This window comes from Puma concolor, chromosome B3 (assembly GCF_028749965.1).
Source record: "Puma concolor isolate L17-30 chromosome B3, mPumCon1.1.hap2, whole genome shotgun sequence".
NCBI classification, from domain to species: domain Eukaryota; kingdom Metazoa; phylum Chordata; class Mammalia; order Carnivora; family Felidae; genus Puma; species Puma concolor.
Window position 1 is genome coordinate 119,194,826 of NC_141672.1, and position 23,576 is coordinate 119,218,401.

The following is a 23,576-nucleotide window of genomic DNA, read 5'->3' on the forward strand; positions in this document are numbered from 1 at the left end:
TTATCTGTAGGAAATGGAGAGCCACTGAAAATTTATGAATAAAAGGACATGATCAGGATTTTTAAAAGATCATTCTGGGATCTACCTATGAGATAATTGGAGGCAGAGAGACCAACCAGGAGACCATGACATTCCTGTCTTACTGAAATGAAGAGTTAATTATACTTATTAGTATACTGCTCTTGTCCAAATGTGTCATCATTAAGTGCCTTTAATCCCTAGCACCCCAAGATGGTAATGACTGTCAGGTCTTAAGCAAACATTTGCTGTGGTTTGTCCCTAGTGTGTCTTCAGTGGTAGTGCCTTTCAGCACATGTCTGTAATGTTGGAGTTATTATTTTGAGTTTTTCAGTATTCAGTCATCTTTAAAATGTTGATCTTTAGAAATAATATTTTTCATATTTCCTTTCTACTTATTATACCAATCTTATAAGTTTTAAGAGTCCTATATCAATCATTCTCCTTCCTGAGGAGTTTTAAACACCCTTTTGGCTTCTTCAAAGTGTCACTAAACTATTCCCTTTTAATTCATCTTTCATCATTTACTTTACAGAGTGTGATATAGGGGCTAATCTGTCAGTCCAAAGACATTTTTAAGTGGGGAGACAGTAAAGAGATAGAGTAAGGAAGCTCAAAAAGAGGGGAAAGTAAGGTTTGAATGCAATTTAGTCAAACGTATTTGTCCAAAAGAACTTTTTTAGTTTATAGCAAGGCAAGATTTAGAACCCAATATATTTTTTTTCTGTTTAGAGAGCTGGTATGCCACAAAAATGTAGAGTATGTGATGTTATATCAGGACTGCTGAAAGCTGAGCTTAGTGTCTGGTCCCAGAGGCTTGAGAGGAATGTACAGGATTAAAAGTTTAAAATAAAAACAGCCAAGATACCAAGCTTTTAAAACACTGACCCTGATGACTGGAAGAGAGTTCAGTTAGGAGAACTTGTCTTTCTTAGGGAAAAAAATAAAAACACAAGACACTTGTAGACGTGGGAGAATGGGTTGACCTATTTGCACGGGCTGTGGAATGTTCATGGTTTCATTGGAAATGCAGAAGTTTCTGAGTCTCATGTGGAATCTCCACAGCTCCCAGGAGATCTTTGCGAAGAGGAACCACTATTAACTTTCTTTATTTCCTTGCTGCCTTGGCTGTCCATTTTCATTTTGGAGTGATGAGCAACTCTTCTGACTCTGCATCTGTCAGTCAGTAGCCGTTTCCTGCCCAGCTACTGTGTGTGTCACATTGCACCAGGTTCTGAGGGCGTGTAAAAAAATACACATGTTGTAAAAGGCTAAAAATGCCATAATAGAGCAAAAAGTGCTAAGACAGCAAGAGGAAGAAGTGAGGGTTCCCAGTCTGGAGGGGAGGGGTAGAGAATAGGGAGGCTTCAGTGGAGAAGGGCCATCTGAGCTGGGCTACAACAGAATACCTTTACTACAGCAGAGGCGTAGAAAAAAAAATTTGGAGCATATTCAAAGAACAGGAAGCGAGTGTTCATGTGGGAGAGTTGATGAGAAATAGTGATAGATAAGACTGAGAGCCTTGACCAGCTTGCTGAGGAGTTTGGACTTTGTTCTATAGGTGGTGGAAAGTGGCATGATCAGCCCTCTTCCACCTCCTCTGATAAGAATTAAAGAGCTGCTGATTGTGATAGACTTTGTCTCACTTGATGGTTCTGAGGTCTTTTTTTTTTTTTTTTTCTTTTTAAGTACTTTGGGAACTCATTCCTTCCATGTCTGCGATTATTTTTGGTTGTTCTGATTTGGAGAAATTGGTAGAAAATGACACCCATAAAGTTTCTTCTAGGGATGTGGAAAGGGCAAGAATAAGTTTGTGTTTCTAGTTTTTCCATTTATTCATTAATACCTTCCTTCCTTTTTTTCTTCCTTTTTTTCCTTCTTTCCTTCCATTCTCCTCAGCCAGATTCTTTGCTTGATCCTGGGTATGCAAATGAGACCCAGTGTCTGCCTTCAGTGAGCAACACCAGTGGGGAATTTAGACAGGGGCACAAGTCAAGTATTGTCAGTACTTGGAGAGAAGTGTTCACAGGATATATATGAGGTCCCAAGAAAAAGAGGTCAATTTCAGGGAGTAGAATAAGAAACACCTCTCAGAGGCAGAATGTTTAAAGATGAGAGGAGAGGGAAACCATTCCTGGAAGAGGGTTAGCATAAGTGGAGATCCAGAGCATGAAGTAGCCAAGAGTGCTAAGGAAACTGCAAGCAAGTTGGTAGCTCTGACTTACGATGCAAGATGAAATGCTACAAGAAAAATAGGTACAGCCAGGGCTGGGTCGTGAAACGCTTGCTTTCTGTGCTTGAGCAAAGAAAACTCTGTTCTCAGGATCAAGTCCAAATTCTCAATGACAAATTTTTTAAGTAGAGGAGTGCCACAATCAGCTTTGGTGTTCAAAAAAAAAAAAAAAAAAAAATCTGTAATGGCCAGCGTGGTGAGGGAGGCAAAACTAGAGACAGTGATAACAGGGAACTGTCACAGTAGTCAAGCACAGACGATAAGGTGCTGGTGCAGTTCACTGCTTGTAAGCCTTCTCCATCACACTTCATCTCTGAAAGGTCTGGGTCAGCAAGTGGAAAGTAAAGGTTTGTTTGAAAGCCTATTTCTGTCATGTTGTGAATAAACTATGTTCTGACTTCTCACATTAACTGAGGTAAAATAGGGCTGGGGCAGCTCTGGGAAGGAGGCTCACTATCATCACAGGAAGAGTACAATTAATACCGAGCCCCTCCATCCCTGGTGATGTTAAGGGCACAGAGGAATGGGAAGAAGTGACTGGAAACTGGATTTATGGTAGTTTCTAAGAATGAATTGTCGATTTTCTTTATTGAGATATAATTTACATACCATAAGATTCAGAGGGTGCAATTCCATGAGTTTTAGTAGAACTTTACAACCATCACCAGTATCTAATTCCAGCACATTTTTATCACCCTAAACAGAAACCAGTCTCTCTCCATTTCCATTCTCCGCATCCCATAGCAGTCACTAATCTACTTTCTGTCTGTAGGGATTTACATATTTCTGGATATTTCATGTAAGTGGAATCATACCATATGTGGGCTTTTGTGACTGGCTTCTCTCACTTAGCATATTTTCAAGGTTCATACAGGTTGTAGCATGTATCAGCACTAATTTTCTTTTTATGGCTGAATATTCCTTTGTTTATCCATTCATCAGTTGATGGACATGTGGGTTGTTACTCCTTTTTGGCTATTAGGAATAATGTTACTAAGAATATTTATGTGTAAGATTTTATGTGGACATATGTTTTCACTTCTCTTGGATATATATGTAGGAGTGGAAATCCAGGATCACGTAGTAACTTGGTTTTACTTTTTGAGTAACTACCAAACTATTTTCAAAAGTGATTGCACCATTTTAGAGTCCTACTAGCAATGTGTGAGGGTTTGAATTTCTCCATATCCTCACAAACCCTTGTCCATCTTTTTTATTAGAGCTGACTTAGTAGATGTGAAGTGGTCTCTCATGGTTTTGGTTTTGGTTTTGGTTTGCATTTACCTAATGGGTAGTGATGTTGAGCATCTTTCTATGTGCTTATTGGCCATTTGTTTACCTTCTTTGGAGAAATGTCTGTGCATACCCTTTGCCCACTTGTAATGGGTTTTTTATCTTTTTATTATAAATTATTTACAAATTCTGGATATAAGTCTCTTACCAGATACATGATTTGCACATATTTTCTCCCATTCTGTGGGTTGTCTTTTCACTTTCTTAAAGTTGTCCTTTGAAGCACAAAAGTTTTTAATTTTTATGAATTCCAATTTATTATTTATTTTTTTGCTTGTGCTTTTAGGTGTCATATCTACAAAATCATGGCCTAATCCAAGGTTGAAAAGTGTATTCCTATGTTTTCTTCTAAGAGTTTTATAGTTTTCATTCTTATGTTGAAATGGTTGCAATATTTTGAGTTACTTTTCACATATACTATAAGATAGGAGTTCAACTTCATTCTTTTGCATATGGATATCCAGGTGTTCCAGCACTATTTTTTGGAAAGACTGCTATTTCCCTATTGAATTGTCTTGGTGTCCTTGTTGGAAATTAGCCATAAATATACAGGTTTATTTCTAGACTTTCAATTCAGTTCCACTCATCTTTATTTCTATTCTTAGTACACACAATCTTTTTTTTTTTAATTTTTAATTGAAGTATCGTTGACATACAATATTTATATTAATTTTAGGCGTACAACATAGTGATTCAACATTTATATACATACAAAATGCTCACCTGTGGGGGATATGTTTAGGAATCCCCCGGGCTTACACCAATGGGTTAACAAGGCATAAAGAAATACAAAGTCATAAAATGCTTACATCCGAGGTTGGGTAGACCAAATTGGCACCCCAGGAATAGGGGGGCAAAGGCACCCCAAAATAGAAAGGGGGTGCAGAGCCCCTAGACTAGAGAGGGTGGGGCAAAGGCCCAAAATAGGAATGGGCCACAAAGGTGCCCAATACATAGGTATATGAAATAAACAAGATTAGATATTCAGGGTGGAAGCACCCCCAATATAGTACTATAGCAGAAAAGCTGCTTTCACAGGAGGATCGGGCCAAGTTAAGTAAATTGGTGAATTGCACTGTGGACCACTGTGCTGCAGGCCAAGCAGCTCAGAGCCGAGATGGTTCACAAAAGAAAAGGTGCCTTATTAACCCTGAGGTTATTTCCCCTATATGTCTCATCCCCTAGGCTAGTAAAGATAAACAGGCATGGCGCCTCCTGTCTGCCATTAACAACCATCTACCCATCTGCTCGGTGCCAGGATTTTGTTTTATATTGACCCAAACCCCAAACACTGTATATCTTCAAAATACCCCTTTTCCCTCATGTCCCCAAGTTAATGTTCACAGTTTCTTTGTCTCTTTGTGCGTGCCCATCACATTTGTAAGCCTTCTGATCTTAATAAATACAGGGCAAGGACCCTTATTTGGGGCTCTTGTGTTTTCCCGGACATCAGCCATCTCTCGCTTTAATCCTGCATCTGCTCTTTTGCTGGCCAAAAGAGAACTTTAGACTTAGAGTCTATGACACTCACCAAGTGTAGTTACTATCTGTCATCATATAAAGTTATTACAATATTATTGACTACAGGGGCACCTGGGTGGCCCAGTCAGTTAAGCATCTTACTCTTGGTTTCGTCTCAGGTCATGATCTAGTGGTTCATGAGTTCAAGCGCCGCATCAGGTTCTGTACTAACAGCACAGATCCTGCTTGGGATTCTCTCTCCCTTTCTCTCTGCCCCTCCCCTGCTTGCATGCCATCTCTCTTTCTCTCTATCCCTCAAAAATAAACATTTGTTTTAAATGGCCATTTTCAGTATTTTGACTACATTCACTATGCTGTATTTTTCATCTCTGTGACTATTTTATAACTGAAAGTTTGTACCTCTTAATCCCTTTCACCTGTTTTGCCCATTCCCCCAACACACAGTACATACAATCTTGATTACTTTAGTTTTGAACTAAGTTTTGAAATCGGGAAATGTGAGCTCTCCAACTTTTTCTTTTTCAAGATGTTCTTTGCTTACTCTAGTTCCATTGTATTTCCATATGAATTTTAGTATCATTCTGTCAATTTCTGCAAGAAAACCAGCTGGGATTTTGATAGGGATTACATTAAATCTTCAGAACAATTTGGAGAGTATTTCCATCTTAACATATTAAGTCTCTGATACGTGAACATAAGATGTCTTTCCATTTATGTAGGTCCTTAATTTCTTCAATGCTGTTGGGTAGTTTCCAGTGCATAAGTCTTGCCTTTCTTTTGTTAAGTTTATTCCTAAATACTTTATTGTTTTTGATGATATTATAAATGGAATTGTTTTTTAATAATTTTTTGATTGTTCATTGCTAGTGTATAGAAATACAATTGTTTTATACAGATCTTATATCTTGCAACCTTGCTGAATTGATATATTAGTTCTAATAATTTTTTGTGAATTCCTTAGGCTTTCCTATATGCAAGATTATGTTACCTTTGAAAACAGATAATTTTACTTCTTCTCCAATCTGGATGTTTTTGTTTCTTTTTCTTTCCTAATTGCCCTGGCTAGGCCTTTCAGTGAAATGTAGAATAGAAGTGACAAGAATGGAAATCCTTGTTTTATTCCTGATCTTAGTGGGGAAATACCGAGTTTTTTACCATTAAGGATGATGTTTGCTTTGGGGCTTTCCTAGGTGCCCTTTATCAGGTTGAGAACGTTCTCTCCTTTTCCCAGTATGTTCAGTGTTTTGTCATGGAAAGGTGTTGGATTTTCTCAAATGCTTTTTCTACATCTATTAAAGTGACCATGTAAGGTTTTTTTCCCTCCTTTATTCTGTTTGCATGGTGTATTCCATTGATTAACTTTCAGATGTTAAAACCAAGCATGCATTCCTGGGACAAATCTAAGTTTGTCATGGTGTATAATCCTTTTTATATGTTGCTAGATTCAGTTTGCTAGTATTTTGCAAAGATTTCTGTGTCTGTATTCATAAGGGATATTAGTGTCTAGTTTTCTTACGAATGCCCTTGTCCGATTTTGATGTGTAGGTAATACTGGCTTCATAGATTTCAAGCTGGGAAATGCTCCCTCCCCTTCTATTTTTGGAAGAGTTTGTGCAGGATTGATATTAATTCTTCTTCAAACATTTGCTAGAATTCATCAATGAAGCCATGTTGCCCTGGACTTTCCTTTGTGGGAATATTTTAAATTAATAATTCAGTATCTTTTCTTGTTATAGGTACCTCTGTAAGTTTACCACTTAATTCTCTTTCAGCTCTAATTTATTCTTTTAGTCATTCAAGAAACATTTTGAGCATCTTTTACATCCAGGCCCTGTCCTGATATAGAGGATACAATAATGAATAAAGCAAAGTCCTGGCCTTCTTAGCATTCTCATTTTTCTTTGTCTCTCTCCTTCTTATGCTGTATGTATATATGTGTGTGTGTGTGTGTGTGTGTGTGTGTGTGTGTGTGTGTGTGTATACATTTTTTTGTTTGTGTTTATATGCAATATAGTTCTGTTCCTTACAAAAAAAAATATCTATTTGCTACATGCCATTGGTGGAGAAAGGTGGACCTTAGGTTTGCTGTATGTATTGTGTTAGTTTGTATAAACTTCTGGGTGTTCCTGGAGAGAGTTGCATGAATGGGAAATGGACTATATTGTCATTACCATAACAGTTTATATTTGTGCCCACCCTTGGCATTGCTACAAGGACATGATTTTCATAAAAACAAACCACCATCTTTATTCATTATCACTCTCAGGTCCGTGCAGTGCCTTCTATTCTATCTGACCTTCAGTAGGAGCATGTATTAGTTTCATAGGGCTGCTGTAACAAACTTCCATGAAGTAAGTGCCTGAAAACAAGAGAAATTTATTCTCTCACAGTTTTGGAGGCTAGAAGTCTAAAATCCAGCTGTTAGCAAGGCCATGGTTTCTCTGAAGCTCTGGATAGAACCCTTTGCTTCTTCTCCCTAGCATCTGGTGGTGCCATTGATCCTTGACATCCTTGGCTTGCTGCTGCATTGTTCCACTCTCTGCCTCTGTTGTCACATGGCATACTCTCTTTTGTCTCTTTTTATATGATGTTTTCCTCTTTTTTTTTTTTTTAATTTTTTTTTAACGTTTTATTTATTTTTGAGACAGAGAGACAGAGCATGAACAGGGGAGGGTCAGCGAGAGGGAGACACAGAATCTGAAACAGGCTCCAGGCTCTGAGCTGTCAGCACAGAGCTCGACATGGGGCTCAAACTCACAGACTGCGAGATCATGACCTGAGCCGAAGTCGGCCGCTTAACCGACTGAGCCACCCAGGCGCCCCGATGTTTTCCTCTTTTTATGAGGGCACCAGTCATATTGGGTTAAGGCCTACCCTAGTGACCTGATCTTTTTTTTTTTTTTAATTTTTTTTTTAACGTTTTTATTTATTTTTGAGACAGAGAGAGACAGAGCATGAACAGGGGAGGGGCAGAGAGAGAGGGACACACAGAATTGGAAGCAGACTCCAGGCTCTGAGCCATCAGCCCAGAGCCCGACGCGGGGCTCAAACTCACGGACCGCGAGATTGTGACCTGAGCTGAAGTCGGACGCTTAACCGACTGAGCCACCCAGGCGCCCCCCTAGTGACCTGATCTTAACTTGATTACCTCTGCAACGACTCTATTTCTAAATCAGGTTACATTCACAGGTACCAGGGTTTATGACTTCAACATTTGGCGGGGAGAGAACGTAATTCATCCCATAACAGAGCATTATACTCTCATTCTGAGATAGTTAATGGAGGCCTCATTATTTTAATAACATTACTAATTATAATAACTGTTATAAAAAGTTCCATAGTGTATTTCTCTTTCTTTAAAAAATAATGTTGGGGCACCTGGGTGGCTCAGTCAGTTAAGTGTCTGACTTCAGCTCAGGTCATGATCTCACAGTTCACAAGTTCAAGCCCTGCATTGGGCTCTGTGCTGACAGCTCAGAGCCTGGAGCCTCCTTCGGATTCTGTCTCTCTCTCTCTCTCTCTCTCTCTCTCTCTCTCTCAAAAATAAATAAAAAACATTAAAAAAAAATAATAATGTCTCTCTCCATTATACAATAAGCCCAAAAGGTGTCATTGATCACACACGTGTATATTTTTTTAGTATAGTTGACGCACAATATTACTTTAGTTTCAGGTGTACAACATAGTGATTCAACAAGTTTATACGTTATGCTTTGTTCACAAGTGTAGCTACTGCCTCTCACCATACATCACTGTTACAGTGTCATTGACTTTCTTCCCTATGTCTTGCCTTTTGTTCCATGACTTATTCATTCCATAAATGGAACCCTGTATCTCCCACTCCCCCTCACCATTTTGCCCATTCCCCCACTCCCCTTCCCTCTGGCAACCATCAGTTTGTTCACTGTATTTATAGGTCTCATTCTGCTTTTTGTTTGTTTAAATTTGGGTTTTTGTTTTGGGAGGGTTAGATTCCACTTATGTATGAAATTGTGTTACTTGTCTTTCTCAGTTTTATTTCACTTAATACCCTTTGTGTATTATGCTATCTTTGGTTAAATACCCATGTGCAATTACTGGACTGTACGGACTGTACAGTATTTCTATTTTTTTTAATGTTTATTTATTTTTGAGAGAGAGGGAGAGGCAGAGAGAGAGGAAGAGAAGGAGACAGGATCCAAAGCAGGCTCTGCACTGACAGCAGAGATCCCAATGTGGGGCTCCAGCTCACAAGTTGCGAGATCAGGATCTGAGCCAAAGTCAGACACTTAACTGACTGAGCCACCCAGCCGCCCCTGCTATTTCTATTTTTAATTTTTTGAGGAACCTCCATACTGTTTTCCCACAGTGGCTACACCAATTTACATTCCTACCAACCAGTGCAGGAGGGTTCCTTTTTCTCTGCATCCTTGCCAAGATGTCATTTCATGTCTTTCTTATTTTAACTGTTCTAACAGGTGTGAGGTGATATCTCATTGGTGTTATGATTTGCATTTCCCTGATGATAAGTGATGTTGAGCGACTTTTCTTGTGTCTGTTGGCCATCTGTATGTCTTCTTTGTACATTCAGTCCTCTGATCATTTTTTAGTTGGATTGTTCGGCTTTTTGTCATTGAGTTGTAGAAGTTCTTTATATATTTTGAATATTAACCCCTTATGAGATACATCCTTTGCGAATACCTTCTCCCATTCAGTAGGTTGCCTTTTGTTCAACTGATGGTTTTCTTTGCTGTGCAAAAGATTTTTGTTTTATTTTGGTGTAGTCCCAGTAGTTTATCTTTGCTTTTGTTACCTTAGGAAGCATATCTAGAAAAATATTACTATAGCTCTCACATTTAGGTTTTTAATTCATTTTGAGTTTATTTTTGTGCATGGTGTTAAAAGGTAGTCCAGTTTCATTCTTTTACAGGTAGCTGTCCAGTTTTCCCAGCAACATTTATTGAAGAGACTGTCCTTTCCCCATTTTATATTCTTGCCTCTTTCATCATAGATTAATTGATCATATAATTGTGGGTTTGTTTCTGAGTTCTCTATTCTGTTCTGTTGATCTGTGTCTATTTTTGTGTCAGTACCATAATGTTTAGATTTGCAGTACAATTTAAAAAAATTTTTTTATTATATTTATTTATTTTGAGAGACAGCAGGCTCCAGGCTCTGAGCTGTCAGCGCAGAGCCCAATGCAGGGCTCAAACTCACAAGTGTGAGATCATGACCCAAGCCGAAGTCAGATGCTCAACTGACTGAGCCACCCAGGCACCCCTGCAGTATAATTTGAAATCTGAAATTTTGATACTTCCAGATTTGTATTTCTTTCTCAAGATTACATTGGCTGTTTGGGGTCTTCTGTGGTTCCATACAAATTGTAGTATTATTTGTTTTTGTTCTGTGAAAAATAATGTTGGTGTTTTAATAGGGATGGTATTGAATCTGTAGATCCCTTTGGCTAATAGGGACATTTTAACAATAATAATTCCTCAGATTCATGAGCATGGAATATCTTTCCATTTGTGTGTGTCTTGTGTTATAGTTTTCAGAGTACAGGTCTTTCACCTCTTTGGTTAAGTTTATTCCTAAATTTTTGGTGCAATTGTAAATGGAACTGTCTTCTTAATTTCTCTTCCTTCTACTTTGTTATTAGTATATAGAAGATAGAAGCACTACTGATTTCTGGGTATTAGTTTTGTATCCTACAACTTTACTGAATTCATTTATTACTTCTAGTTGTTTTTTGGTGGAGTCTTTAAGATTTTCTATGTATAGTATCATGTCATCTGCAAATAGTGACAGTTTAACTTCTTTACCAACATAGATGCCTCTTATTTCTGTTCTTGTCTGATTACTGTGGCTAGGATTTCCAGTACTATGTTGAATAAAGAGGCAAGAGTGGACATCCTTGTCTTTTCCCTGTCATGTTGAGGTATGTTTCCTCTAAACCTACTTTGTTAAGAGTTTTTATCATGAATGGATGTTGAGTTTTGGCAGATGCTTTTTCTGCATCTGTTGACTTGATCATATGATTTTTATCCTTCATTTTATTGATGTGGTATATATCACATTGAGTGATTTGTGAATATTGAACCACCTTGCATCCCCAGGATGAATCTCACCTGATCATGGTGAATGATTTTTTAATGTATTGTTGAATTCAGTTTGCTAATACTTTGTTGATGATTTTTACATCTATGTTCATCAGGAATATTGGCTCATACTTTTCTTCCTTTTTTTTTTTTTTTTTTTTTTTTTGGTGTCTTTGTCTGGTGTTGGTATCAGGGTGATGCTGGCCTTATAGAATGTATTTAGAAGCTTTCCTTCTTTTTCTATTTTTTAGAATAGTTTGAGAAGAATAGGTATTAACTCTTCTTTAAATGGTTGATAGAATTCACCTGTGAACCCATCTGGTCCTGGACTTCTGCTTTTGGTAGTTGTTTTTATTACTGATTCAGTTTCATTACCTGTAGTCAATCTGTTGAGATTTTCTATTTCTGGTTCAGTTTTTGAAGATTATATGTTTCTAGGAATTTATTTCTTGTAGGTTGTTTAATTTGTTGACATACAACTTTTTGTAGTATTCTCTTATATTCCTTTGTATTTCTGTTGTATCAGTGTTACTTCTCTTTTGTTTCTGATGTTATTTATTCGGGTCCTTTCTGTTTTTTACTTAATTAAGTCTGGCTAAGGGTTTATCACTTTTGTTTATCTTCAAAGAACCAGCTCTTGGTTTCATTGATTTCTTTTTCTTTCTCTCTCTCTCTCTCTCTCTCTCTCTCTCTCTCTCTTTTTATGTGTGTGTGTGTGTGTGTGTGTCTATACATTTATTTCTGCTCTAATCTTCAGTATTTCCTTCTTTCTGTTTACCTTGGGTTTTGTTTGTTCTTTTTTTTCTAGTTCCTTTAGGTGTAAGGTTAGATTTTTTTATTCAAGCTTTTTCTTATTTCTTGAGGTAGGTGGGCCTGTATTGCTATGTATTTTCCTCTTAGAACTTCTTATGCTGTGTCCCAAAGATTTTGGGCCATTTTTGTTCTCATTTTCACACATGTGTATTTTATTGTCTTCTAAATGCAGGTGCTAGAAAGGAAGCAGAGATGATTGGTTCTATAACTAGGGCTTGTAAGAGATGTCCAAAAGTAGTATCACTCAAATCATAGTTTATATACCTTCAAAATAAAATAGAAAGTCATAAGACTTTGTGAAGGATGTTTGGAACAGCAGTTGACTACTAATATATATTGTTCCCTTTATCCCAATCACAAGAATTATACATAGACCAGTTTAAGACTAGTGCTAGAATCCATCTCTAGAGTGAAATAAAATAACATGTTTATGAAATTGTATTCATATGTGTTGGATTGAAAATTACAAGTGCTATATACAATATAGGGTAACTTTGGAACCAGGTTAAAAGAACAGAATAGTATCTTTTGATACTAGTGGTTCCATTGCTAGTTTCCATTGTTTTTTAAAATGCTTCCAAGTGTTTTCTAATCCACAAATGTTTTCATCTCTACCCTGTCACAATGTAATTATTTGAGTGTCTGTCACCCCTTCATATTCTAGTGTAGTAAAAATCAGCAATCTTGGGGGCAGGAGTGGAGAACTGAAGTGTTGTTGTTGTTGTTGTTGTTGTTGTTGTTGTTGTTGTTACAGCCCATTACCTTGTTCCTCTGGCACATGCTGAGACATGCTGAGACATTGCTCACATTTTATTGCTCCCACCAAGTCTTAGACTTTTACCTATTTGTTCTTTGGTTGCTTTTCTTCAACCATTTTGAATTAAGGCATTGACTTCTTATATTGTCATGGCCACCTCCTTAAGTTCCTTATTTCTCCTTAACTTTCAATTATGTAACAAGAATAAAAACTTAACTATTATTTCTTTCTTTCTTTTAAAACAATACAGGGCAATCTAGAGCAGCCATGATACCACCCAAGCATCCACGGCAGCCTAAGGGAACTTTGGATGATGCTGTTGTCTTTAGTGGGAAAACAGACGAAGAAACACCTAATGCTTCCCAACCTACACCACCCCCACTGCCAAAGAAAACGATCATAAGAGCCAATACAGAACCAATCCCCAAAGACCTCCAAAAATCCATGGAAACAAGTCTTTGTGTAATGGCTAATCCCACCTATGATATCGACCCCAACTGGGATGCCAGTAGTGCTGGCTCTTCCATCAGTTATGAACTCAAGGGACTGGACATTGAGTCTTATGACTCCTTGGAAAGACCTTTGCTCAAGGAGAGACCTGTCCCCTCAGCAGCAAACAGTATCTCCAGCTTAACCACTCTCAGTATTAAGGATAGATTTTCCAACAGCATGGAGTCCCTATCCAGCCGGCGTGGTCCCTCTTGCAGACAGGGCCGAGGCATACAGAAGCCACAGAGACAAGCACTTTATAGAGGACTTGAGAATCGGGAAGAAGTGGTGGGTAAAATCCGAAGCCTTCATACAGATGCCTTGAAAAAACTGGCTATTAAATGTGAAGACCTCTTCATGGCTGGACAGAAAGATCAGCTCCGTTTTGGGGTGGACAGCTGGTCAGACTTCAGGCTAACTAGTGACAAACCGTGTTGTGAGGCAGGTGATGCAGTTTACTACACAGCTTCATATGCAAAAGATCCACTTAATAACTATGCAGTCAAGGTAAGAAAATATTATAAATTTGATTTTAATCTTACCCAACACACTGTTATTGGGATGGGTCTGTTCTTTCCTCCATTCTTTTATTCAGCAAAAAGTTATTGATCATCTACCTTACACCAGTAGCTAATCCTTGAGCTGTGATTGTTTGCGAAGGCTACCTATACAAATGGGTCTGTTATGTCCCTTCCACTCCATGTTTCTGTCTTTATTCTCTAGCAAATAAGAGACACTGGTCTGCCCCTGCTCTATAACTGTTCTGCTTCTTGGGGAGACATTTTTACAGAAGAAGGTAACCAATATTTGTTGATGTGCCAGGAACATTATTGGTGTTACATAATTTGATCTTCACATCAAGTTTATGAGGTTAAGATCTTTTTATCCATGTGATGGATGAGGAAACTAAAAGATAGGTGAGCTTACTTGCTTAGGGTCACACACAATTACTTGAGCTGGGATTTGCACACAGATCTCTCTGACTCCATAGCCCAACTTACTTTATCCATTATGTCACATATTAATTTCTTAACTGTATATTGCCCATTCCAGACAAACAACCTCTTCACAAAAGCTAAAACTATTAACATTAAGAATTCTTGCCCAGTTACATTCACTATAAATAAGCCATAGGCTTTGTCAATGTAACAAATGAAGCATGATCTTTGTTACATTTCCATTTTCATTTGTCTCAAGCTATTCTTTTTTATTTCTCTGGATTTCTTCTTTGACCCATTGGTTGTTCAGTAGCATGTTGTCTAATCTCCACAAATTTATGAATTTCCCAGTTTTCTTTGTGTAATTTTTGTGTTAATTTCTAGTTTCATACCATTGTAGTCAGAAAAGATGCTTGATAAAATTTCAGTCCTCTTAAATTTATTAAGACTTGTTTTTTGTCCTACCATGATCTATCTTGGAAAATGTTCCATGTGTGCTTGAGAAGAATGCATATTCCATTGCTTTTGAATAGAATATTGGGTATATATCTGTTAAGCCCATCTGTGGGCTTATGTGGTCTAATGTTTCATTTAAGGCTGACGTTTCCTTGTTGATTTTTTTTTTTGGTGGGGGGGGGTCTGGATGATCTATCCATTGATGTAAGTCTCCTAGTATTATTGTATTGTTGTCAATTTCTTCCTTTAGGTCTGTTAGTATTTGCTTTATATATTTACGTCCTCTTAATGTTAGTTGCATAAATGTTGACAAATGTTACAGCCTCTTGTTGGTTGATCCTTTCATCGTTACGTAACTCGTTTCTTTGTCTCTTATTACAGTCTTTGTTTCAAAGTCTATTTTGTCTGATATAAATTAACATTCTAGCTTTCTTTTGGTTTTCATTTGCATGGAATATCTTTTTCCATCCCTTCACTTTCAGTCTTGTCCTTACCTCTAAAGTGGGTCTCAGGGTGCCTGGGTAGCTCAGTTGGTTAAGCATCCTACTTTGGCCCAGGTCATGATCTCGCATTTTGTGGGTTCAAGCCCCATGTTGGAGGGCTCTGTGCTGACAGCTCAGAGCCTGGAACCTGCTTTGAATTCTGTGTCTCCCTCTCTCTCTGCCCCTTGCCTGCTCATGGTGTCTCTCTCTCTCTCTCTCTCTCTCTCTCAAGAAATAAATAATAAAACATTTTAAAAATTTTTTTAATAAAGTGGGTCTCTTTAGACAGCATATAGATGGGTCTTTTTTTTTTTTTTTTTAATCCATTCAGCCATTCTGTGTCTTTGGATTGGAGAATTTATCTATTTACATTTAAAGTGATTATTGATAGGTCTGTGCTTATTGCCATTTTGTTTATTATTTCCAGAAAGACTGTTTTTGTAGGTCATCTGTTTCTTCTCCTGATCTCTTACTTTCTGGTTTCTTCAGTGCTATGTTTATTTTCCTTTCTCTTTCTTTTTTGTGTTTTTGTTTTATGGTTACCATGAGCTTGCATATAACAACTTATATCTGTAACAGTCTGTTTTAAGTTGGTTACAGCTTAAGTTTCATCCCATTGTAAAGCTCAAAATTATTCTTCCCTCCACACATTTTGTGGTTTCTTTCATTTTATGTTTTTGATGTCACAGTTAACATCTTTTTATTTTGTGCATCCCTTAACCAATTGTAATCATAATTATTTTTACTAGTTTGTCTTTCTTTTTTTAAAAAAATTTTTTAATGTTTATTTTTGAGAGAGAGAGAGACAGCGTGAGCAGGCAAGGAGCAGAGAGAGAGGGAGACAGAATCCAAAGCAGGCTCCAGGCTCTGAGCTGTCAGCACAGAGCCCTCCAACACAGGGCTCGAACCCACAAACCATAAGATCATGACGTGAGCCAAAGTCAACACTTAACTGAGCCACCCAGGCGCCCCACTAGTTTTGTCTTTCAATCTTTATACTAGTCTCATAAGTGATTGATCCCTACCTTTACTATATATTTACTTTACAAGTGAGATTTATTCTTTAATATGTGTTCTTGTTACTAATTAGTGCACTTTGTTTTCAACTTAAACAACTTCCTTTGACATTTATTGTAAGGCCAGTTTAATAGTGGTGAACTCCTTCAGCTTTTGCTTGTCTGAAAAACTGTGTCTCTCCTTCACTTCTGAATGATAACTTTGCTAGGTAGAGTATTCTTGGTTGGGAGGTTTTTTTGTTCGGTTGGTTGGTTGGTTGGTTTTGGGGGGTTTGGTGAGTTTTTTTAGCACTTTGACTATGTTATGCCACTCCCTTCTAACTTGCAAAATTTTTGCTGAAAAATCTGTTGAGAGCCTTATGGGGGTTCCCTTGTATGTAACAAGTTGTTTTCCTCTTGCTGTTTTTAACATGTTGTCCTTTAACTTGACATTTTAATTGTAATGTGTCTTGGTGTGGGTATCTTTGGGTTCCTCTTATTTGGAACTCTGGGCTTCCTGGATGTCAATGTCTGTTTATTTCCACAGGTTAGGGAAGTTTTCAGTCATTGTTTCTTCAAATAAGATTTCTATCCCTTTCTCTTTTCTTTTTCTCAGAGCACTATGATGCAAATGTTACACTATATGATGTTCTCTACAACCCTTAAGCTATCTTCATTTTTTTTTCTTTTTTATTTGTTTGGTTTTGCTGCTCTGATTCAGTGAGTAACACTGCCTTATCTTTGAGTTGACTGATCCTTTCTTTTGCTTCATCTAGTCTGCTACTGAACCTGTCTCATGTATTTTTCCATTCAGTTATTGTATTCTTCAGCTCTGTGGCTTCTGTGTGGTACTTTCTTATATTTTCCATCTCTCTGTTGAAGTTCTTTGTGTTCATCCATTTTTCTCCCCATTCATTATAACCATTACTTTGAACTCTTTATCAGGTACATTACTTATCTCCATTTCATTAAGGTTTTTTGTTTTTGTTTTTTTGTTTGTTTTTTTCTGGGGTTTACTTGGTTTTTTCATTTGGAACATATTCCTCTCTTTTTTCATTTTGCTTGAGTCTGCGTTTCCATACAGTAGATGAAACAACCACCTCTCCCAGCCTTAAAGGAGTGTCCTCATGTAGATGAACCTTGTCATTCAATCCTGCCCCAGATCTTTGTCATCTCTCAAACCTTTGTGCCTGTTCAAGCAGGCTATTATATTTTTAATATCTCCCAGTAGTTGAGAATATGCCAAGACCCATCAGTGTCCCAAGGGGGAGAATCTCAGCACCTAGACTCAGGCTGACTGAAAGCCAAACCCTCAGGCATCAGCTTTTAAAAATAGGCAAATATAAAAAATAAAAATAAAAAATAGGCAAATATATATAATCCTGCGGGACTGCAAACATACGCAGATCTGGAACAGGTGCCCTCTGGGAAGCAGGTACAGAAACCCAGGCTCTAGACAAGAGTATAAGTTTTTTTCTGTGTGATACTGGTAAACTGGAGCATGGCAGAGAGAAAGCACCAACATGGTGTCCATAGCCTATGTTCCTGGAGACCAACTCTACAGGCCACTAAATATGTACCAAACCTGAAGTCTGCCCCTCAGGCCAAAGTTCCAGAACAAGCAAAGAGGACTTCTTCACAGAAAGACTAGGGAGTGTACGACCACTGTCTGTGCAGTGCCCTGAGTGGAAACCTGCCAAGAACTATCTCTCTGCTATAGTCCTAGGGGACCCAGGATGCAAGCCCCCTGGCCACCAGAGCCAGGTGATCAAGGAGCATTTTCTGGACAGCAACCATATAAACTGGGGCACCAGACAAAAACCAGGGCACCAAATGTGTGTACAGCTCCTGTCCAGGAGACACTGGCACTCTGGGGCATGGCAGAGGGTGAGTAGGAATATAGCATCCTCTCTCTGAGGTCTCTGGAAAGGTGTATGGTCAGCCCCATGATTAGCTAATAGGCCTTCTTCACAGAAAGACCAAGCTCCTGGGTCTGCTACCTCTTGCTCTGCCCTGGGGTTGGTAGCTGTTTAAGACCTTTTTCTCCATTGGTTACAGTCCTGTGAGACCCATGAACCCCACTGACTGCCAGAACCAGATGATAGAGAGGTGTTCCCTGACAGCAATCACAAAACTTGGGGTGTCAGACAGGGGTATAAGCTTTTTTCTGGGTGATACCAATTATTACAGTCCTATGGGACCAGGAACACAAACCCCCCCTGCCTCCAGAGCCACGCAGTCAAGAGGCATCCCCTAGACAGCAGCCATAAAAATCAGGCCACCAGACACACATAAAAGCTCATTCTTTGGGATACTAGTGCCCTGGAGCCTGGCAAAGGGAGAACATAAAGATCATACCTACCAGTCTTTGTTTCTGGAAAGTGTTCCAGCAGGCTCCTAGTTGTATGTTTCAGATTAGATGTCTGCCACTCCACTGGTGCTTTAGTCTCACACCAGTGCTTTAATATAAGCATTTGAGCCTCCTTCACTTTAAGGCAAGGCATAGTTGGCTGCTTCTTGGGTGGGTAAGTCCTAGCATGTAGGCCCTTTAAGAGCGGTTTCTCAGATTGCCACAGTTTTGTGGGTCTCAGGACACAAGCCCTGTTGGGTTTCAAAGTTACATGTTTTAGAGGCTTGTCTCTCAGGTGTATGTCTTAGAAGTTGGGATGCCAGATGTAGGATTTAAATCCTTCACTTCTCAGGGAGAAGCTCCAGGTTTTGAGTTCTCTCCCTGTTATGGGGATACTGCACCAGGGGTGGATTTTATGGCAAGGTTGTGTCCCATTCTCTCCTATCCATGTCAATGTGGTTTCTTCTTGTTTGCCCAGTCCTCACCCAGCCAGCCTTTGGATTTTTTTTAAAGAGGAAATTGTTAGTAGAGAATAGACTTTGAAGTCCAAAAGATCCTGTGTTCAAGTCCTGGCTCTGCTACTTACTAGCTTTGTCACAAATTGCTACTCTGAGTCTCAGTTTCCTTAGCTTTGGGTCTGTTTTGCTAAAAGAGAATAAAACATCCCTGATAAGTATTCACTCCTTTCCCTCTCCCTAAGTGTCTTCCTTAGGCTACTTTAAAAGGGTAACAATCATTGAGCCTCAATTTCCTCCTCTTTCAGATGTTTACAATGATAATCTGTGGGATTGAGGTTAGGATCAAGGGAGCTAATGCATGTGAAAGAGCTTTTTAAAACACAGAGTTCTAGGTAATTGTGCAATGTTCTCCATTCCCATAGTCCCTTTTTATTGATTCTATTTCCTGGTTCAAAACTAATTAACATATCTAAATGACTTTTACATGTTAATTTGGCTTGGAAAGACCAGATGGTGTCTTAGGAAATTAATGGATAAGGTAAACAATTGGCCTTACCTGTCTATCAAGACAGAATACATATTTGGAGCAGACCTTCAACTGCTGTCTGCAGCTGCAGTGCCCTTACCACTTAACTGTCTGGTGGTGCTAGCAGAGTGACCCTGGGCCCCAGCCCATACTTTGTAAATTAAACTGAGGGATAGACTGCAGAGGGAGGAGCTGGATTTTAGTTAATACATAACTGTTGAGTCTAAAAAGGCATTTTGAGATTCTGTGTAGCACTCAAGAGCTGTTAAGTCAATTGGGGTTATGGTGCCTCATCTATCTTGGGCTTTTATTGCTACAAGATCACCAATCCAGGATGAGTACCTATTTCAGAACAGGGCATTGAACTATCTGTTCTTTCAAAACAATGGAGAAGTAGGGCTTGACTAACTTTATGTATTATTGCATGCAATCTTGTCTCTTTCCCAAATCAATGGTGTAGTATTGATTTCTTGGCTTGTAATGATGCAGAAGCAATCTCCAAAGAACAGGTGGCAAGTGGTTATACACTGGGAGTTGTTGGCAGGTTTGGGAAAGGACGTTTTATACTAAATGGTGAATATAAATGTGTCTTTGAAGACTGTTTGGGCATTTCTAGAAGTACCCAATTGATTGTACAACCTTAGAGGAATAAACTACCAGGACACTGTGAACCCTACCTTTGCAGAGGTAAGCAAAAGAGACCAGCAGTCGGCTCACACAAACAGGTTTTTACTGTTTGTCTTCTTAAAATATCCCTTCCCATACTGATGGAATTTAGAGTGGCTAACAGGTTTGACTGTCTCTTGAAGAGACTAAAAGGTCTTTAAAACATTGCAAAAGGAAATCAGTGCTAGAATTTAGCAATTTGAAAGCCAAAGGATGCTATCCCCTTAAATGCCAAGTCCACTGCAGTGATAAAAGTACAAAGGTCTTTACTTTGGGTGTTGTCTTAGTTTGTTCAAACTGCTGTAACAAAATACTATATAGATTGGGTGGCTTAAACAATAGAGTTGAATTTTGTCACAGTTCTAAAAAGTGGAAAATTCAAGATAAAGGTTCTGGTTGATTTAGTTTCTAGTGAGAGTTCTCTTTCTGGTTTGCAGATGGCTGCCTTCTCCCTGTGTCCATACATGGCCAAGGTGGGGATGGAGGCTTGGTGTCTCTTTTTCTTGGGATACTAATCCACATCAGGCCCCCTCCTTGATGACCTTAATTACCTCTTTGTAGGCCCTATCGCCAAATATGGTCCAAATGGGGGGTTAAATTGTGTGTTCAGAGACTCAGTTTCCAGCGTCGGGGGAGGGTGCACACTTCTAACACAACAGAAGGCAATTTTCAGACACCAAAAGGGCATCCTACAATTCACCGTGATTCAACTTACCTACCTGGAGACAGCACCATGTCTCTCAGGTTAAGGGTTCAGTCTACCAGACTGCCACCTTCTACAAACAGCAGACACCAGTCACAAACCCAAGTCATTACCTGTGCTTCTGACCAACTGGCTGTAAATCAGAGATTCCCACAACCCCCTCCTTGGGTTCGAGTAATTTACTAGATCATCTCATAGAATGCAAAAAAGCATCTTGCTAGATCACCAGCTTATTATAAAAGAATATAACTCAAGAACAGCCAGATAGAAGAGATGCATAGAGCAAGGTGTGGGGAAAGGGCACAGAGCTTCCATGTTCTCTCCATGTGCACCACACTCCCCAAATCTCCATGTGTTTACCAATCTCTTCAAACTCTGTCCGTTTGGGGTTTTATGGAGGGTTCATTACATAGCCATGATTGATTAAATCACAGATGATTGGCTATTGATTCAATTTCCAGGCACTTTCTCCATGGAGGTTGGGGTGGGACTGAAAGTTGCAGCCCTTCAATCATGAGGTTGGTTCCCCTGGCAACCAGCCCCTTCTTTCAGTGGGGTCCATAAGTCACCTTATGAACATAGTAAGAGACACCTTTGTTGCTCTCAATACTTACAAAATTCCAAGGGTTTGGGGAGGTGTGAGTTAAGAACCATGAATGAAGACCATATATATTTGAGAAATATATTCTGGTTATCTGGATGACCTTTTCTTATTAATCACAATATCTCAGGGGTTAGCACTTAACATATTAATTTTGGGGACTCAGAATTCAGTCTATAGCATTCTGTCCCTGGCACCCCAAAATTCATGTTCTTATCACATGCAAAATATATTCAGTTCAACCCAACAGACCCAAAGGTCTTGACTCATTCAAGCATCAACTCTCAAGTCCAAAGTCTCATCTAAATATCATCTAAATCAGATATGGGTATAACTCAGGGTCTGATTCATTCTAAGGCAGATTTCCTCTCTAGCTGTGACCCTATGAAACTAGCCAAGTTATGTGCTTCCAAAATACAATGGTGGTCAGTAATTCCACTATTGGGTATTTGCCCAAAGAAAATGAAAACACTAATTTGAAAAGATCTGTGCACCCCTGTATTTATTGTAGCATTATTTACAACAGCCACGATACAGAAGCAGCCCAAGTGTCTGTCAACAGATGAATGGATAAAGAAGATGCATATATACACCATGGACTATTACTCAACCATAGAAAAGAATGAGATCTTGCCATTTGTAAAACATGGATGGAGCTAGAGAGTATAATGCTAAGTGAATAAGTCAGAGAAAGACAAATATATGATTTCACTTGTATGTGGAATTTAAAATAAAAACACATGAACAGATGATAAAAGAGACAAACCAAAAAACTCTTAACTACAGAGAACAAACTGGTATTTGCCAGAGGGAAGCTGGGTGGGGGGATGGGCAAAATAGGTGAAGGGGATTAAGAGTATGCTTACAGTGATGAACAGTGAATAATGCATAGAATTGGTGAATCATTATACCATACACCTGAAACTAATATAACACTATGTTAACTAAAAGTTAACACTATGTTAAAAAATATGATGGTGGACAGGCATAGGATAGACAATTCTAAAAGGGAGAAATAGAAGGGAAGGAAGGGATGATGGGTCTCAAGCAAGTCCAAAACCTAGCAAGGCAAATTCCATTAGATATGAACACTCACAAACGATCCTCTTTGATTCAGTATTGGCAGCATTGCTCCCATGGCTCTGCTAAGCACCCTGCTCCTCCAGCTCTTTGTAAGGGCCCTGCCCACACTGCCCTCCGTGAGTCCCCATCCACATGGCTCTCTGCCGAGGCAGCCCTACCCTTTGAAACCCAGGAGGAAACAGTCTTGTCTCTTAGATTTGTGATGGGAGTAACAGCCCTGACAATCTCTGAAACACCTTCAGGGTCATTCTTCCCTTTCCTTAAAGAATAATGCACCTTCACAGCTCTATGGATGAGTTATATAGAATCCAAGAAGTCTGACAACTTTCCTTCACTCCATCCTGCTTCCTCTGTCCCTTTAGTTCAAACTAGCAGTGTCTTTTCTGGTAGAATCCTCTCTCATTCTGGCTTCTCCTGAGATGACTGATTAATAAGTCCATGAGTCATACCCCTGATCTCTTTAGAAAAATGGTTATTCAGTCACACCCCTTAGTATTCCTTTTAGAACTAGCTTTCGTTTGTTGCAGTATGGATAGGCTGAGAATTATCCAAATCTTAAAGTCTTGGTTCCTTTTTGCTTAACAATTCTTTCTTCAACTTCTCTCTCCCTTTTTGCGTTTTTACTGTAAGCAGTTAGGATGAAATAAGCTGCTGCTTGACCACTTTGCTTAGAAATCTCAGCTAAATATACAGTTTCATTGTTCACAAGTTCTGCTATCCACAAAATTCTAGAACATTTTAGCCAAGTTCTCTGTCATTTTATAATTTGTCCAGTTTCTGATAGCATGTTCCTCATTTCTGTCTGATTCCTCACCAGAATCACTCTTAATGTTCATATTTCTAACAATAGTCTCTTCATAATTATCTAGGCTTTTTCTGTCATGAATCTCAAAACTCTTCCACCTTCTACCCAATTCCAAAGCTGCTTCTACAGTTTTGGGTATTTGTTACAGTGGTACTCTACTTCTCAGTACAAAAATCATAGTCTGCTCAGGCTGCCATAACAAAACTGACTGGATGGCTAAACAGAAATTTATTTTCTCCCAGTTTTGGAGACTGGAGGACTCTCTTCCTGGCTTGTAGACAGCTACCTTCTCACTGTGTCCTCATGTGGGGGTTAAAATGGGGGAAAGAATATGTCATATTAGGAGTTAGG

General features: G+C 38.8%; 1 protein-coding gene across 2 annotated transcripts in view; it reads left to right on the top strand.

The window, feature by feature from the left end:
• PEAK1 (pseudopodium enriched atypical kinase 1) overlaps window positions 1–23,576 on the top strand; it is a 315,319-nt gene that overhangs the window by 271,671 nt on the left and 20,072 nt on the right. For both annotated transcript variants that reach the window (XM_086711282.1, XM_025919501.2), the window contains exon 6: window positions 12,924–13,669. In XM_086711282.1, coding sequence (XP_086567408.1) covers window positions 12,924–13,669 — 746 coding nt within the window. The remainder of the gene's footprint in view (window positions 1–12,923; window positions 13,670–23,576) is intronic.